This window comes from Zootermopsis nevadensis, unplaced genomic scaffold (assembly GCF_977971745.1).
Source record: "Zootermopsis nevadensis isolate Lab colony 2312 unplaced genomic scaffold, Znev_1.0 Znev_ptg000021l, whole genome shotgun sequence".
NCBI lineage: Eukaryota > Metazoa > Arthropoda > Insecta > Blattodea > Termopsidae > Zootermopsis > Zootermopsis nevadensis.
The window spans coordinates 5,321,838-5,338,128 of NW_028259153.1; the positions used below are offsets into that span (position 1 = coordinate 5,321,838).

The following is a 16,291-nucleotide window of genomic DNA, read 5'->3' on the forward strand; positions in this document are numbered from 1 at the left end:
ATAACTAACTATACTTCATTGTAATAAATGAACCTGATTTATTAACACTTTCTCGACGAAACTGAGAAGGATATCAGGAGAGTAGAAACAAAGAGAAAATTGTGGGGTGAAGTGGAAGACACTTTGTTTCTGGGGGACGAAAGAACATTTTTTTGTCAGAGGGTTCCCAGGCAATGCCCATTCATTCTTCTGATCAGGGTAGAATGAAGATGAAGATGTTGGGGTGGTAAGTAGTCAAAGCTTGGCGTTAAAGCAGTGGAATTTTGATGTATTTATTTATGGATGCTGAAATTATAATTTGGAAAGATAAATAAGTAATGTACAATCATCATCAAATTGCGCAGTTTATTATTCTTCATTCATGAAGGTCGTTGTGCAATACACATTGCGTGACGTCATACGCCATGTGCGTTGCCAACGTTCAATATTGAGTTGCCCATCACTTGGTTGGTATCGTTTGTTGACTATTGCGAACATGAAACACATTAAAAATTAGGTGACCAAGAAGTAAACCTGTGATGGATGCTTGAAAATGTTTGTGTGTGAATAATGATTTCCGTCATTTGATGGGAAATTACATTTTTCGATTTACAGAATGTTACCCAAAACATCGCAATAACCATTCATTGTGGTTGGAGCTACCTTGTGACAGTCGTTTCCTCCTCCACCTTTATGCACGTAGGAGGGTTGGGTCTGTGAAGTGAGGCTGGACTATCGTATTAATTAAAACTTCCAAGCATTGTTTAGAGGTAAGGTACGTGTATTAGTTGTAATGTAAGGTAGGTACAGAGTTGATGTTATTAAAAGACAATGTTTTGTAAGGAAAAAAATCCATGTTTTACTAAAAGTTTTCCGACGGAATTTTTTTGTAATGGAACAACTCTAAAACGGTTTTGGTTTTAACATAATAGTTCGGGTAAGCGTCTATGTATTTGATATTATAAGATGAAATAAGAGGCTTATGTGATACATACACGAAGACAGAAAGTTAATTTTTTAAACATCGCATTCCTAGAAGTCAATTATATATGATGACCAGCATTTTGTGTGTTTATTGCATCATAGATTTTAATTATTTTTATATCAAAGCCTACCATCTGCCATTAAGAGTTTGAACATTTTAAAAATACTTGAAGTATATCTCAGTCCTTTTACTCTGCTTATGGATAATTTACTTAAATTGGAAATTCATCAACATTGTACATATTCATGAAAATTGTATTTCTGTTATAATGTAAAATAATGTCTGTAAAACCCGCTGTGTGTATTTATTTATATTTGTAAATTGTGCGTTACATATTCTGCACCATTGCCTTAAATGTATGAAGGATCTGTGGGATGTAAATAAATTATAAAATAAATTCCTTATGTATGGTTCTTTCTTAAGGGGAAAGAGAGTATTTGTGGTATATATGTATTCGATAGGAGTGTTGTGAGCTTAGCTGACAAACAGAACATGGTTGAGTAAAACCAACCTCTGCCATTCATGCAATAGTTTACACAATATGAAATATGAAGATGTCTGCTGTATTTTTAGAAATCATTATTCAGCATTATTTATCTAACTGCTGTCCACTTACCAAGAGAAGTATGCTGGGAAGTGATAATGTGGGGTGATCTTACTGCTGATGTGCACTCCACCTTTTCCTGTTCCAAACACATATTCTAGTAGTGCAATGCTTTGTGTATATGAATAGTGTTGCAAGGGTAAATGCATGTTTTATGAATTAGAATTTATTAACATTTCATAGAACCTTCATAGTAATAGCTTAGACATACAAACCAAGATATAGAAAACCAGTAATGGTTGTTCATTTTACCTTACAGTGTATTTTATGGATGTGCAAACTACAGCCTCTGTTGTGATGTGTTGTTACATCCTGAAAATCTCTAACCATTCTCCTTTAAATTGGAGTGATTTTTCAGAATATGTGCATTTGACACAGCTTTGACATACAATTAAAGGTTTATGGGGAAGAAGGATTAGACTTTTGGCTTTGAATAAAACATTCATCAGTCTCTAAAAATAAAAAAATGTGGATAGAACTTGAAAATGTCTTTTATAAGATGGAATTGCAGATTAAGAACAATACAATACTGGTACTACTACTAAATAGACTTGTGGGTTGTGTGACTAGCTTCACAATTTGTCTTTGGGTTATGATACTTTGTAGTCTTGTAGGTATTTACCAGTGTGTTGGAGAAACATATCACCTGTATTTTCTGAATCTTTGTATATCTTTTGGGTCGTGCTGGCAAGTTAGTGGTGTAGATAGAATCATTCCCCTTTTATGCTTAAAGTAACACTTTGGTTGAAACACCAGCCCAAGTATTGGGTGATTGTGTGATACATTTGTCAATTAAATATTAAAATCATTTTGGATTATCAGTGTTCTATATTATTCATGCATCCCCTTCATTTCACTTGCTTGAATAATTGAGAGTACACTGCAGTTTAAGTGTTGTGAACAATCATATTTTCAGAATTGTCGGGAATGGCTAGCCAAGGTGATAAAGTGGATATCATAGTATTTGGTGCAACAGGCTTCACAGGGAAGGTTGCTGTGTATAAGATACTGAATCTAGCCAAGGAGAAAGGTATCACGTGGGGTATTTCTGGAAGGAATAAAGATAAGTTGAATGATGTGCTGAAGGAGGTTGCAGAGAAAACAGGTAACTTCATGTCACTCTCCCATGTTATAATATAAACTTTGGTGTACATAACGTATATATGCTAACATGGAACCTGGTGAATTTACAGGTGAAGACCTTGCTGCAGTCAAAGTTGTGGAGGCAGATGTGAAAGATGCATCATCCCTTCAGCAGATGGCATCACAAGCTCGTGTTTTGGTTAATTGTGTTGGACCATACAGATTCTATGGAGAGGCTGTCGTCAGTGCTTGTATAGCTAGTGGAACTCACCATGTGGATGTGAGTGGTGAACCTCAGGTAAGTTGGGTGTTAGTGGCTGTTAAAACGCTGCTGTATGTACATTTTAATTTGTCTCCATCCCAAATGTTGTTTTAACAGTTTGTGAGTTATTGGAACTTGATCAAGAATATTTCTTTTATGTCTTCCTGTTTCAGTCTTGGTGGGGGGAGGGGGGTCCTGCTTTACATATGCTTCTTAGTTAATGCAACCTGAACCGTATAGCAATATTATCCTTGCCATTTGACAGTCACATCACTCTTCAGTACATGCTTCACAATTTTGTGTCTGCCAGTTCTGAGTTTGTTTCCAGACAGGTGACCCTGAGATGAACCTAAGCTGGACATTTCATATGTGTTCTGGTTTATATGCAAAGGAAGGATCAGGTTTTGTCATAATCATCACCTTTCTTAACCAAAATTTGTAATCATGTTATGTCTGTTGGAGATGAGATGTCAGCAGATGTCTCACATGAGACTCGAAAGGAACCTTGTGTGTACTTCAGTCAATAAAATTTTAAGCAAATATCTGCCATTACCATGGTCACATTTTACTGTAACCATATGCCAAATTTTGGTTACAGGAAATGTGGTCATGTCACGGCCAACCAATGAGTTTAAAGCTATTTCACAGCAGAAAATTGACATCACTCAAATGACAGTTGCATCTGCCAATGGGAAGGTTGCTCCAAATTTAACATTTTGAACCATACTACCATCAAAACCTAGTGGACAATTACGTGCTGGGCTGAACACACTTCGGAAAGTGTGGATGTGTTTATCTGCAGCTCCCAGTTGAAATTCCTTTGTTAAATTGCATATAAGCATGACTTAATTAACCAAGTGCTAACCCCACTACATACCAGAAAGGGGCTTACTATGCAGGGATTTTCTTCTAGATAGCATGAGAATTTTAAATCAGGATACAGAAATGTGTAAACCAGCACTGAAAAATTATCTTTTATCTTCTACTCTGTGGAAGAATTTACTTAAGTTGAAAATATTTAATACTGTAAATATTTATGAATACAGCTTTACTTTGAACTCTATAGTTCCACATCCTTGGTTTGTACTATGAAGGGTCTGTGGAATGTAAATAAATTCTGTTCTAATTCCTGTGTATGATCATTCAACGTAACTATGTGATACTATTGCATTCGTGTGATTGTTACAGTACATGGAGAAGATACAGTTGGAATATCACAAGGCAGCTGAGGAGAAGGGAGTGTATATTGTAAGTGCCTGTGGGTTTGACAGTATTCCAGCTGATCTTGGGACAGTATTTTTGATGAACAAATTTCAAGGTTTGTTTTTGAAGGATGTCTTATAATTAGTATTTGTGTTCACATCTGGGTTTAATTGTCAATAATTTTAATTCACCTCCTAACATGTTCACTCCTAGTATTACATGGCAAAGAAGTGAATGGCATTCAATTGACTTGGGCGAATCCCAAAAGGAACTGTGTTCCATCTAGTGGCAGGTGATAGAACTATGTGCTTTGAACTGCACTCTTGTTTTTTCTCTCTCTCTCTCCTTCATGTTGTGTTGCTATCTGACCATTTTTAGATGTAATCTGGACAAAGCACTGGTAAACAACTAATTTTGGGTCCAGGAGTGAACATGGAAAAAAAAACCATGATGTTACTGTATTGGTTTGCATTTGTAAAGTTTTCTTTTGGAGAATTTATGCCTGTGGTGATTCTTCTGAGCATTATATACAGTGTGAGCACAAATGATGCAGGCATTTTAAGATATTTATTTAACCAAATCTAAACAAGGTACAGAAATGAAACTCAATCTGTTGAATGAAGAACTCAATTATGTGTAGGATGCGGGACAAGTGATATCTCATACGATGGTCATTAGGAATAAAACTCTTGCCATGATTTACCCTAAGAAAGTGTTATCTGTGCTTATGTTGCATTCCACAAAAACTCTGACCACTTTTCAATGGGATTTTCAGAGGGAGTTTTTATTTATAAACACACAGTTGCCTTATTATTGAATCAGCCCAGGCAGGCCCATTTCCTGGCTGCCTCATTCTCCAGCTGTAACCCTTCTTGATTTATTCTTTTGGGGCTGTGTCGAGGATTAAGTTACCACCAGAATTGGAAAATTGAAAGGAGACAGTATGATGTGCTGTTGGGAATTTTCATCTTGAATTTCTAGAAAGTGTGGCAATCACTTTGATGTGTGAGAGCCACAAATGGAGCACACATTGAACTCCACTGGTATACTAAAACACTTCTGTAGTTCTCCTTCCCGTGGTGTAAGTTAATGTTTTAGTTTTTGTTAAATAAATATTTTAATCCACTCAGATTTGTGTTCACCCTGATTTACTTATTATTTATGATAATTCTGAGTTTCTAATGTCAGACTTGTCTTGGTAATGGCAGTTGTGTTTGTGTTGCCTAATTAGGAAACACAAGAAGCTTCGGATTTCAAACAACAAATTTGTTGTTGTTATAAAGAATATTGGTTCATGTTTTTGTAAGTTTATTAATTTAGCACTTAACTGATTATTGGTAAAGTAATCTGTTATACTCATAGCAAACTTACAGTTTTTAATAAACATTTATCCTAATATATTGGGAATGTTCAGTTCTTTATTTTATTGTTTTCTGTGTTATTTTATATCCTCCTCAGAGATTTTTCGTTGAAAGGGTACAATTTTCATTGTATTCATGGCTCATGTCCTGACCTGTTGTATGCGTTGATTTTGAAACAAAATTGTCAAACTTGTCTAGCTACTCTTAGTTTAAAATATTTCACTTCCTCCCATGTCTTCCACATCTAAGCTTATTTGGTTCTTCCATAGTTCTCTTATTTTTCTCCCCTAGTCTTCTTTCTTTTGTTTTAATTCCATTACCATTTTGGACAAGTCTTTCCCTTTTTTATGCAACTAAACCATTTTTAGTGGTTTTTTTTACTTTCTGTTTACTTGTATTGCAATTCTGTCCTTGTTTTTCTAGTTAATGAACTCTGGGGAGTGGAGTCCTTGTGTAGTGAATAGTCATTAATTGTCATGTTCAGAGGAGCTGTTCTTTGATCTCTGCTGAGCCATGTAAAGCCAGCCCACATAGCTACACCATATTTCTTAACATTCATTTTAATACTGTCCTCCCTTCTATTTCTGATCTCTCCCTTTGGGTGTTACTTTGCCCAGTCCATATTAAAATATTATTGTTGATTTGATCTCTGTGATGATGTTTGGTGATAACTTAATGAAGCTGCTCCTCATTCAATTTTCTCCAGCTTCCTGTTACTTCCTGACACCCTCAGTCCATGTTTTTCTCTTTAGGGTGAGAGGCCAAGATTCATACCCATACAAAGAAAGAGGTGAAATTATAGTCAGCATTTTAGCTATAAACCTTGAGGGGAAAAAACACTTGGGTGTACATATAAGGTGTAAATAGGAAGATGATAATACAGTTGATTTTAAAGGACTAAGATGTGATAAAGTGGATGTCATTCTTCTGAGGACAGGGATCATTGGGCAGGCTTTTGTGAACACTTTTCTACAAAAGGCGTGGAATGTATTTACCTCCCTATCAACTATAATAAGTGAATAACTTATCAAGGAGGAGTCTGCTGCATAGAGTTTTGTGGATGATTATATTCGCATTCAGTAAGAATGGTATTTTATTTTGCAGGAGATTTGAACTCTGTGGAGACTTACCTTGAGTCTGGAACTACTGAACCAGTGCAGGTGAAGTGTAAACATATACTTCAAGTGTTGAATTTGCTTGTCTTTTGTATATTGATTAAATGTATTTGTGTATCATTGTAATTGTAATGGAGTTTTCAGGGTTCATTTATACACTATGGGACCTGGGAGTCGATGGTATATGGTTTAGCCCATTACAATGAACTGCGACCTCTCCGTCAGAAGCTGTTCCCGGATCGCTTGCCTCAGTTTACTCCGAAGTTGAAAAGAAGGTGAGGGTAATTATTTTTGGGTTTCTTTTAAGTGCATTGTTCTTTCAATTCAGATCTTGTTAAATAGAAAATAGTTGGTTTCTGTTATGACATTTCCTGTCCTCTGCCAATCCTAGGTAAGGGTAGAATAAATACATGTCTGAAACAGGGAAACCCCTAGTGATAAAATGATTATGAATGGGGTGGTTTGCAGAGGGAACATAGAGTTTAACATGGGCCCTGCATCCTGGTTTAGACCTTTTTCAGAGTTTTTTCTATACCAGAAGTGAAGGCTTTAGCCTATGATAAAAGTAATCTGCAGACAGATATGACTATTATAAGATCAAAATTGTCTGAATGAGAGCCCATTGTTTTACTCCAAGGCCACTAATCCTGCTGTTGGAGATATGCTTACCCTCTGATCATATGTACGTTAGAAAGGGTAAGTCACGGGGTGAATTTTGTTAATCTTCGTAAGCTGTAGAGGGAAATTTTTTTGTGTCCTAGGTGTTGAAAATTAAAGTAAGAGATTTTAGCTTCTCATGTCAGTGAGGTTGTCCATGGTGCTCTTCTGGGTTACGAAGTGCCTTTCTCATCTTCCCTCCTCCCATATTTCTTTTATTTGTCCACCCTATCATAATTCTTCTCTCAATTTTCTGCTTTCCTTTTCACTTATATACCTTCACCTTCTTGCCACCAAAACATAACATTGCAGAAGAAGAATGAAGAAACAAGTAGTGATCCCTGTTAAATTTTTTTAACATTTTCCTTGAGGTCTTCTCCCATGTGAAAAGAGTGCAAACAGACATGAAAGCATAAAACTTTTGTTAATGCAGGTGTAATTAATACTGTTTTGCTCTGCAGTTGATTGATCTTAATTTTTGTCTTCAACTTGACTAAAATTTTGTTTCTTTGTATGTTTTAATTCGTGTTTCATGGAAATGAAGTGTGCTGTGGTTAAATTATGAAATACTTTAAACATATATTACCTGATGTATAGTGTGTGATAAAATTTCAGATTGTTGTTCAAGAACAAGGAATTTGATGGTTGGTGTGTGCCATTCCCTGGCTCTGACCGATCTGTGATGTTACGGTCACAGAGATACTTCTTTGAACATGAAAAGTTGCGACCTGTTCAAGTCCAGACCTACTTACTCATCAAATCAGTATTTAGTGTGTTTGCTCTTGGCATTCTTGGACTCATCTTTGTTGTGCTTTCCAAGTTCCAGTGTGGAAGAAACTTGTTGCTTAAGGTAATAATCTCTGTGCTTGATTAATATTGATTTGTGATCAAACATGACTGCTTTATTTATAGATTTGGAAATTTTATTTTGTTTATGGCACAAAGATGGCTGTCTTTGGAATTGTTGCACTGTGTAGTCTAGTAGAATTTTATGAACGTTTTAGAGGTCCTTGCTGCCACTGTCATCAGGGCATTGATGGAGGCAGCAAGGACCTCTGAAACATCAGTAAACTTCTACCAGACTACATGGCACAACAATGTAGAAGATTCGCCACTGTGAAAACCTCAAATCCAACTCAGTTTATGGTACTATTTTCAAATGTGAAGAATAAACAGTTAATGATTGAAGATCAGACTGCCACACACAAATTAATTCAGCCGGACGACTGATGGAAGATTCTGCTGAACAAATATTTGAAACATGTGACTGTTGTTACTGTTTGTGCATACAAAAAGAAATCTCTGTTCTGTTTGTTGTAAGTGTTCAGCAGAATGAGTTTTGTGTTACACTCAACAGTGTCGAATACCACACTTTTTCAAATCCTAATTTTATTGTTCAGATAAAATTTCATGTTCTTTTTAAAAACTGGATGCTCCTTTTAGATACCCTCTGTTTAACCCTTTGAAGTCAGCATGTCTATATAAACACTCAATCTCTACCTTATAGAAACGTAACACTTCTCCATTATGAAGATTATTTGGTGATTGCTGCTTAAGGAAATAATTGCTGTTCACTCTGCGATCATGTGGAAGCCATTATTACACTCTGAGGGTAAAATGTAGAATTATGTTTGGTTAAAGAAGGTGGTACGTATGTTATCACTGGGCTTTAAGGGGTTGTGAACCTTGCTTTCATGAAGGTGATTATAGTTACATTGACCAAGTCAAGCCACTATCAGAATGCCTGAACTTTAGGATTTGTAGTTTCATATTTTATGGTTGTGTGGACTTCAAGGACAGTCATTAAGATAATTTTGATGAACATATTTCTAGTATCCACAACTGTTCAGTGGTGGAGCAATATCTCATGAGGGTCCCTCTGTAGAGAACATGAAGAAGTCATATATCAATCTGATGCTGTTTGGTGAAGGTTGGGCAGAGAAATTAGCAGAACCAACAGACCAACATGATTTACCTCCTAACAAGCATGTTACTGTCAAGGTAGGTACTTCTCTTTATGTATTTGATATTTCAGTGGCCGGATTTAAGACAGCTCTCGTACACAGGATACTGCTTAGGATTTTGACCTTGTTCACTTCACCTTTCAACATGGCATGACTAAACATTACACTGAAGTACTTCACATTCCTGCTTTGTATTCAGGAGGTCCTGGGTTCTTATGTTGCCCAGAGAATGGCAATCCAGACCACAGATTTTTGTGGTTTTTCACAAACCCTTTAAGTAAATTCTGGTACAGGACTTTAAATTATGCTAACACTTTTCTCTTCTTCTACATCCTTTCCAATTTAACAGTTATTAATCACCCATCTAATGCTATATAATATGAGCTATTTATACCATTGTTAAATAAACCGTACACTAATGAATAATATTACTTTATTTACATAACAGTATATACATATGCAGTGAACTACCAATTATCTGTGCACAGATATTTAATGCACATTATACATAAACACAGAAATGTATGAGGGCAGCTTTCATCATACTATCTGCTTTGGGTTGGTGGGGGGGGGGGGGGGGCCTTGGTTTTGCTTTTTGGAGGGTCCACAGAAGATATGGCCAAACAATAACTTTTTATGGTGCTTTCTGGTTAGTATCTATGGAGGGGTGGGGAGGTTATTTTCCAGTGGTCATGGTGGTGGTTTGAAAAGGGGATACTGCAGGAGTTGATACTGGAAGGGCTTATATTTGAAGGACAGAAATGTGTTCCAAGGCATAAATTGACTAAAGAACTGCTTATTGTCATGTGTTGTGGAATTGCATCTGGAAACCACAGACTGAAATTTCCCGTGATTGGAAAAGCCAAAAAAATAATTGTTTTAAGCTACCAAAGGAAGCTGGCATTCCTGTCCATTATTAAAACAAGAAAAGAGCAGGGATAGATAGGGGGCCTTTGAAAATTGATTCTGCAGGCATTTGTTCTGGATTACCACAATAGTGTTGCTGCGAGACATTGCCCCTTATTGCACAAAAGAGAGGATACTAACTTCCACTGTTGTAAAGCTTTTGACCCCCAATGTAACGGCTGTTAAATAGCCCATGGACCAAGATGTGATTGCATCCCTGAAATGATGCTAGTGAGCTGACATTCTCATACCTTTTGTTAATGAAGGTAACAGCATAATAGGATTATGGGGAAAAATGATGGTATGACAGTTCAGTCCCTGGAATGCCGTAATAAAAGCTGTATTTGATTATTTACACATTAATGGTTGCTCTTACTTTCGAAGTAATCTCCTTGTATACCAGTAACTTAGTCAGTGTTTCCACTGTTCAAAACATTTCTAGAACATCTTTTTGGAATTCTCTTCAGGATAGTCATCACATGACATTAATTATGACAGTGTGTTTTACAAAATTGACTGGTATCTTAAGACCAATTTGTGTGTTCATTACATAAACTGTATGAAATGAAAGCATATTGGGGCTGGGCATGTCTGTCTGATTAATTTAACTTGAAAATTACTCTACAGATTTGGATGAAATTTGATGGTGCTTGTGCATCATGTTGATATTATGTAATGGCATAATGTCCATACCAAATTTCATTTGAATCCATCCAGTGGTTCTCAAGTTGAATTATGCAGGCAAAGACAGATAGACATGACCAGCTTTGTATGTGTTAATTTCATACAAGGAACACATGATTTATTTATAGTTATATGTTTTGATTAAACTTATTTTGGTACTGTATCTTCTAGAGGTGCATGTGGAGTTTGTTTGCAAGACTTGATATGTGTTTCATTTTATGATTCATTTTACACAACTTGTCACCAAGTAGTCAACGCATGTCCATTCCTCATGTATGCATATGAATTATGATTTCATTATGCAACCAAATATGTGCATAATTTAAATACAAGACGTAAACATGATCTATATGTGCCAAATGCTAACTTTACTAAATGTAAAAAAGAAGTGTACTACACAGGTATCAAGTTATTTAATAATCTTCCACCAACAATTAAAAGTCTAAATTATGATATAAAGGTATTCAAGCCTGCATTGAAAAATTACCTCTTCACTCTCTCTTTCTATTCTGTAGATGATTTCATCTCTGCTGAAAATTTTTAAGCTTTATATATATCTATAATCTGTATGTAAAGCAAGTTTTGTGTTTCTATTTAAAATTCTGAGGTTTATGTATATTGTATGAAATGACATGATCTACATCCTTTGGGTGAGTCCTAAGAAGGATCTATGGAATGTAAATAAACTATACTCTACAATATCCTGTAGCAGGGAAACTGAAATCTAGTTGTTTCAGGCGTCCTAGAAAGAGAAAAACTTGCTGAAAAACTTAAGGTGTTGAGTATAGTTAACGATCAGGTAATGATCAAAATATTGATAATGATATCCATAATCTGCATCATGATGATATCTTATCACCTGTCAATGGTCACCATGTTGATGGGCATGTTGAAAGTGCTTGTATTATTGATGATTTGGGGGGGGGGGGGGAATGTGGGCAGTTGCTCAATTAAGGTGCATTGTTTTCAGATATCTGGGGAGGATCCATTTTATGGATTGACCTCTCTAATTCTGCTTCTAAGTGCAGTCACCATCTTGAGGGAAAGTGACAAGATGCCTGGCAGGTAATATCACAAAATAAATCACATTTCATTCAGAGATTGAATATTCTAAGTGAAGTGAACATATATGGGTATTCTAAAGGAAACATTTTCCCTTAAATGTACATTAGGGTAGGACTTTTATGACTTAGTACTGCTCTCTGCACTTAAATAAGGTTATTTATTTCTGTTAATAAAATCTGCAATTTTAAATAGAGAAATAGGACAGTATTAAGTAACCTTAATGTTCCTTGGATGTTTTAGATAGCACTTCACTGTTTAATTAGTGGTGTTGAAAAACACATTGGTCACCCTTGGTGGACTAATGGTTTGTGTGCTTGCCACCAGACCCAAGGTTCGCAGATTCAAACCTGGCCAAGGTTGATGGATTTTTAATGGTGATAAAAATCTGTAACACAACTTCCTTCGGAGGAGAAGTAAAGCTGGCGGTCCCATATCACAGATTTACGGCATGTAAAAGAACCTTATAAGCATGAACGAGGTGTTTTATAAGCAAAATTCAGCGGAAAGTTTCCACCAATGTCTCTCCTGATTCACTACTAGATGGCTCTAGCACAAATCAGGATTGAGTATAAATTGTGCAGAGGCAGTGGGCTTGTTACTCACTACTCATGAATGTACACTTCAAAGACAAAGAAACCTCTTACATGGGAGGAGGCCAAGGCTTGGCTTCAGGCTGTTGCGCCATAGAGTCAGTCAGAAAAACACATTGACATTCAGAAAATCGTATGAATAAACATTGTAGTTCTGGTAGTATTTCATGAACATTCAGTTTTTACATCAGTGATGTTGACTTTTTGTTAAATACAGAACTATGGCTTACCTAATGTAATTGGTTGAGCATGTGCACTGTTGTGATACCTAGAAAGGTGTGAAGACTATTTCATTTGAAAATATAAGAAATAAAACATAATATTTTAATTTTACTTGATTCTGAATAATTAGTTCATTATTACTTTGTTCAATAAATTCGGCATGTTCAATAAAATTTTGAGAGTTTTATCTGAAAGAGTACTGTCAGATGTTTTACTACAAATTACTAAATCAACTTTTATTCACATTGAAGGGAAAAAATAAAGTTGGAAAATTCACAGAAAATCTGAATGACCAACAGGATTCCTGTGTATTGTAACGTTATGTATATTATTGTGTGATTAAAACTGAGCATTATTATTATTTTTTCAGGGGTGGAGTGTATCCTCCAGGGGCAGCATTTGCGAAGACAACCCTGATTGAGGAGTTGGATAAGCATGGTTTGAAATTTGAAATTTTGCCCTCAGAAGGTGATTAGAGCTTTGGTGGTTGGTAATTCTGTTGTTGTTGTTGTTCCCCAGTATTCTTACAAATATTTAATCAAAGCTTAAGCAAGCTGCATTTATTATGGGTTAAGTGTTATATGGAGAAGTTACTGGTACATGAATAAATAAACACTTAAATAATTATGAATTTCAAGGTATTTAAAATGCATAATAATTCACTTTAGAATCAGTTTATTGTCTCACTCGCTAAAAGTTTCAGAACATGGAGAGTAATTTTGATATCCTGTAAGACTGAAATGCATTGAATGCCTGTGCTAGAGTTGATATTCTCAGGTGTGGCCAAAGCAGTTCTGATGTATGGCCACTGGCTATTTTCATAAGTAGTGTATGAAAGTCGGGTGTTATATAAAGTTTTATGTAATCTTGGGCTTTTCTTCATGGTTACCTTCAATATGTATCCTTTTTTGTATCATTTGTATGAACATACTTAATGTAGCCAGTAGCCATTGAAAATAGTTTTGTTCTTTTATGTGCCATTGTAATTTCTTTTTTGTTGTTAAATGCAACCAAAGTAATTCTTCACAACCACTGAATTAGACCATTGCACAGATCCTCGTTGATACTGTGCTGTGAACAGTTTTGAAATACATTGTAGCTTTATAATTAGCTGCTAATGCTAAAGCCTTTTATGCCAACTCCTAAACTATTTTGAAACAAGCATAATAACTTGAATATAGTGTGCGACTAAATTTCCATTATTAAGTGATTATATACACACACATGTATAATAAAAATAATATATTGCTTTCCTTCATAGTGATTCATTGCACTGTTTGTGATAATACAGAGACTTATAATAGCCATATTTTTGTGTATGAGAAATATATACCATTGGAATATTTAATAAAGTACTGTAGTTGTATTAATGTGGAAGCTGTGATTTTGATTTGCAATATCCTCTGCATTTTCATGATTTATTTACCTGGTTTAAAACGAAGTTGCAGTTAGTCAGGATTGTTTCAAGAATATCATTTCTGCACTTTATTATTAAATCAATCAGCAGTAATACAGTTACTGTCTGCAACCAGTTTTGATTTCATCTTGTCATGAAGATGTTTGTCTTCTGGGTTGTTTACTCATTACCCTGAATGGAGGCAGCAAGGACCTCTGAAACAGTGGTAAACTTTACCAGGCTACATGGCATTACAACCTAGAAGAAAGCCATCTTCATACTCACTGTTGTGAGAACCTCAAATTCTACTTCATATATTTATGAATGTATAGATTAAGTCATTGGAGTAGAGTCCTTGAGAAGTTGTAGATTCTGTTGGTAAAGAAATTTCTCAACTTTTATGAAACCCAATGCTTCATTACTGCAACAAACATTTTCTACTGATCCCTGTCATGGTCCAGATGAATCCAGTCCACACCTAACCTGTTTTTATGAGATACAGTTTAACATTAGGTTCCCATCTACACCTATGTCTTCTGAGTGGTCTTTCCCTTCAGGCTTTCCAACTAAATGTTTTCCCTGATTGAAACCATGAAATTCTTGAAACAGAAATTCCTGAGTAATTTCAAAGTACCATTCCCACCGGCTGCCATTGGCTAACATCCGTGGCAGTCCAGATATACCATTAAGTATGATACAGTGCAATGCCATTTGTTTTCACTGGCTGTACAGACATTTCCCTTAGCTGCGCATTGACTTCTACATTAACAAATAAACCTACTTATGAGGTAGGTATGATACCACCTATAGTAACTCTGGGAGGGAGTTGAGTGGTTATTTTGGGTCATGGGTGTAGATGAAACATTTCAGATCCAGGTAGTTACAAGTGAACATGCTACTGGAAGGGGATTTGGTTTGAAAATGGAAACATTACCCAGAAAAGCTCCGTACAGTTGACAATAACATTTCAAGAATTCTGGTAGAACAATTACAAATCCACTCCTATTTTGCTGCTTGACAAGGTAGTGGTCTGTACCATAATGAAAATGTTTCCACACTTTGTGTAAATAACAATGTGGACACATCTGAACTGAACACAATTACCAGGCTGGTCACAGTAAGGAAGTAATACGAGTACATAGCGTATAATCGCAATCATTTTCATTTGACATGGGGAAGTGGACAGTGTTAAGTGTTGGTGAGAAAAGAGATGCATATGCCTACAGAGAGCAATGTCCTAGGGTTTGACTAAACATAGAACAGAACTTCATTAGTATGGGTGTAATTCAGTTATTGTTTTGTGAACAATGCCATTGGTAAAATTAAAATTAAAATAAGAACAGACATCAGTATGTATTTTGTTCCAAATAAATTATTATAGTAAGTTGGGACAGACTGCAATATTGCCTTTTATTTTGCCCTTGAGACCCTAACTATGTCACTCATGATATGGCACTAATACATACATTAAAAAGTAAAAAATACCCTTGAGACAGAAACAGTTTAAATTTACCATCTCTCCAACTTTAATGCTGATATTGATGGGGAGAAAGGTGTGGTGCCATAACTGATTATGACTATATATCAATATTGAGTGAAATTTTGTTTTCTTACCATGATTCCACGTTTTGTAAGGATTTAATTACATTATTATAATTATTTTGTCCTATAATATGGTGATGAGACACGAACATATACTTTGCAGGTTTACATCAGCGTTTCTCAACCTTTTTACCCTTGAAATAATATTCATGTCTCAGGGAACCCCTACAAAAAATTATTATATATCATTATTAATATCTTTCTTTTTCTTTTATAAACTTAACATTCATAAGGAAAACATAATATATTTTTTCTGATAACTGGTTTAAGCAAAAAATAACTTAAGTTTTTCTCAAGTTTATTAACAATAAAAAAAACTGAAATCAAACTGCCTGTTCAAGAGACCTCATATGGAGGTTTTATTTCACACAATAAATTAACCCCATATCTGTAAACACAAAAAAATAAACATAAGTAACCAATATCATATATAACGCATATAAACAGAACAAAAACATATAACTACTATAATAACTTAATCATTTATTGACAATGTTAAAAAGGCATAAGATAAATCAAGGTAAAATGTCATATCAAGGAAATGTTATTTTTGAAGCCAATTTAAATAATAAAATTTACTTTTCTAATGTGAAACCTGTGCTTGTCTTTTGGT

The 16,291-nt window shown here is 35.3% G+C and overlaps 1 protein-coding gene across 2 annotated transcripts; it reads left to right on the plus strand.

The window, feature by feature from the left end:
• The first annotated feature begins 391 nt into the window (after nucleotides 1-391).
• Nucleotides 392-14,057, plus strand: LOC110836078 (saccharopine dehydrogenase-like oxidoreductase). Of its 2 annotated transcripts, none has more exons than XM_022076913.2 (11): nucleotides 392-496; nucleotides 595-754; nucleotides 2,485-2,673; nucleotides 2,762-2,949; nucleotides 4,102-4,231; nucleotides 6,582-6,637; nucleotides 6,737-6,867; nucleotides 7,865-8,099; nucleotides 9,083-9,250; nucleotides 11,774-11,868; nucleotides 13,051-14,057. In XM_022076913.2, the coding sequence occupies exons 3-11, from the start codon at nucleotides 2,496-2,498 to the stop codon at nucleotides 13,154-13,156; spliced, it is 1,287 nt and encodes a 428-aa protein (XP_021932605.2). In that variant the 5' UTR covers nucleotides 392-496; nucleotides 595-754; nucleotides 2,485-2,495; the 3' UTR covers nucleotides 13,157-14,057. The 2 variants fall into 2 exon arrangements, with proteins under 2 accessions (XP_021932605.2, XP_021932604.2); XM_022076912.2 differs by having other exon boundaries at nucleotides 595-749.
• Nucleotides 14,058-16,291: the final 2,234 nt, after the last annotated feature.

Bases quoted from the DNA above. Each gene is read 5' to 3' on its own strand.
- LOC110836078 (XM_022076913.2), top strand. From the start codon at position 2,496: ATGGCTAGCCAAGGTGATAAAGTGGATATCATAGTATTTGGTGCAACA. The intron at 4,232-6,581 runs GTTTGTTTTTGA...TTTATTTTGCAG, and splicing joins TTTGATGAACAAATTTCAAG to GAGATTTGAACTCTGTGGAG. The intron at 8,100-9,082 runs GTAATAATCTCT...ACATATTTCTAG, and splicing joins GAAGAAACTTGTTGCTTAAG to TATCCACAACTGTTCAGTGG.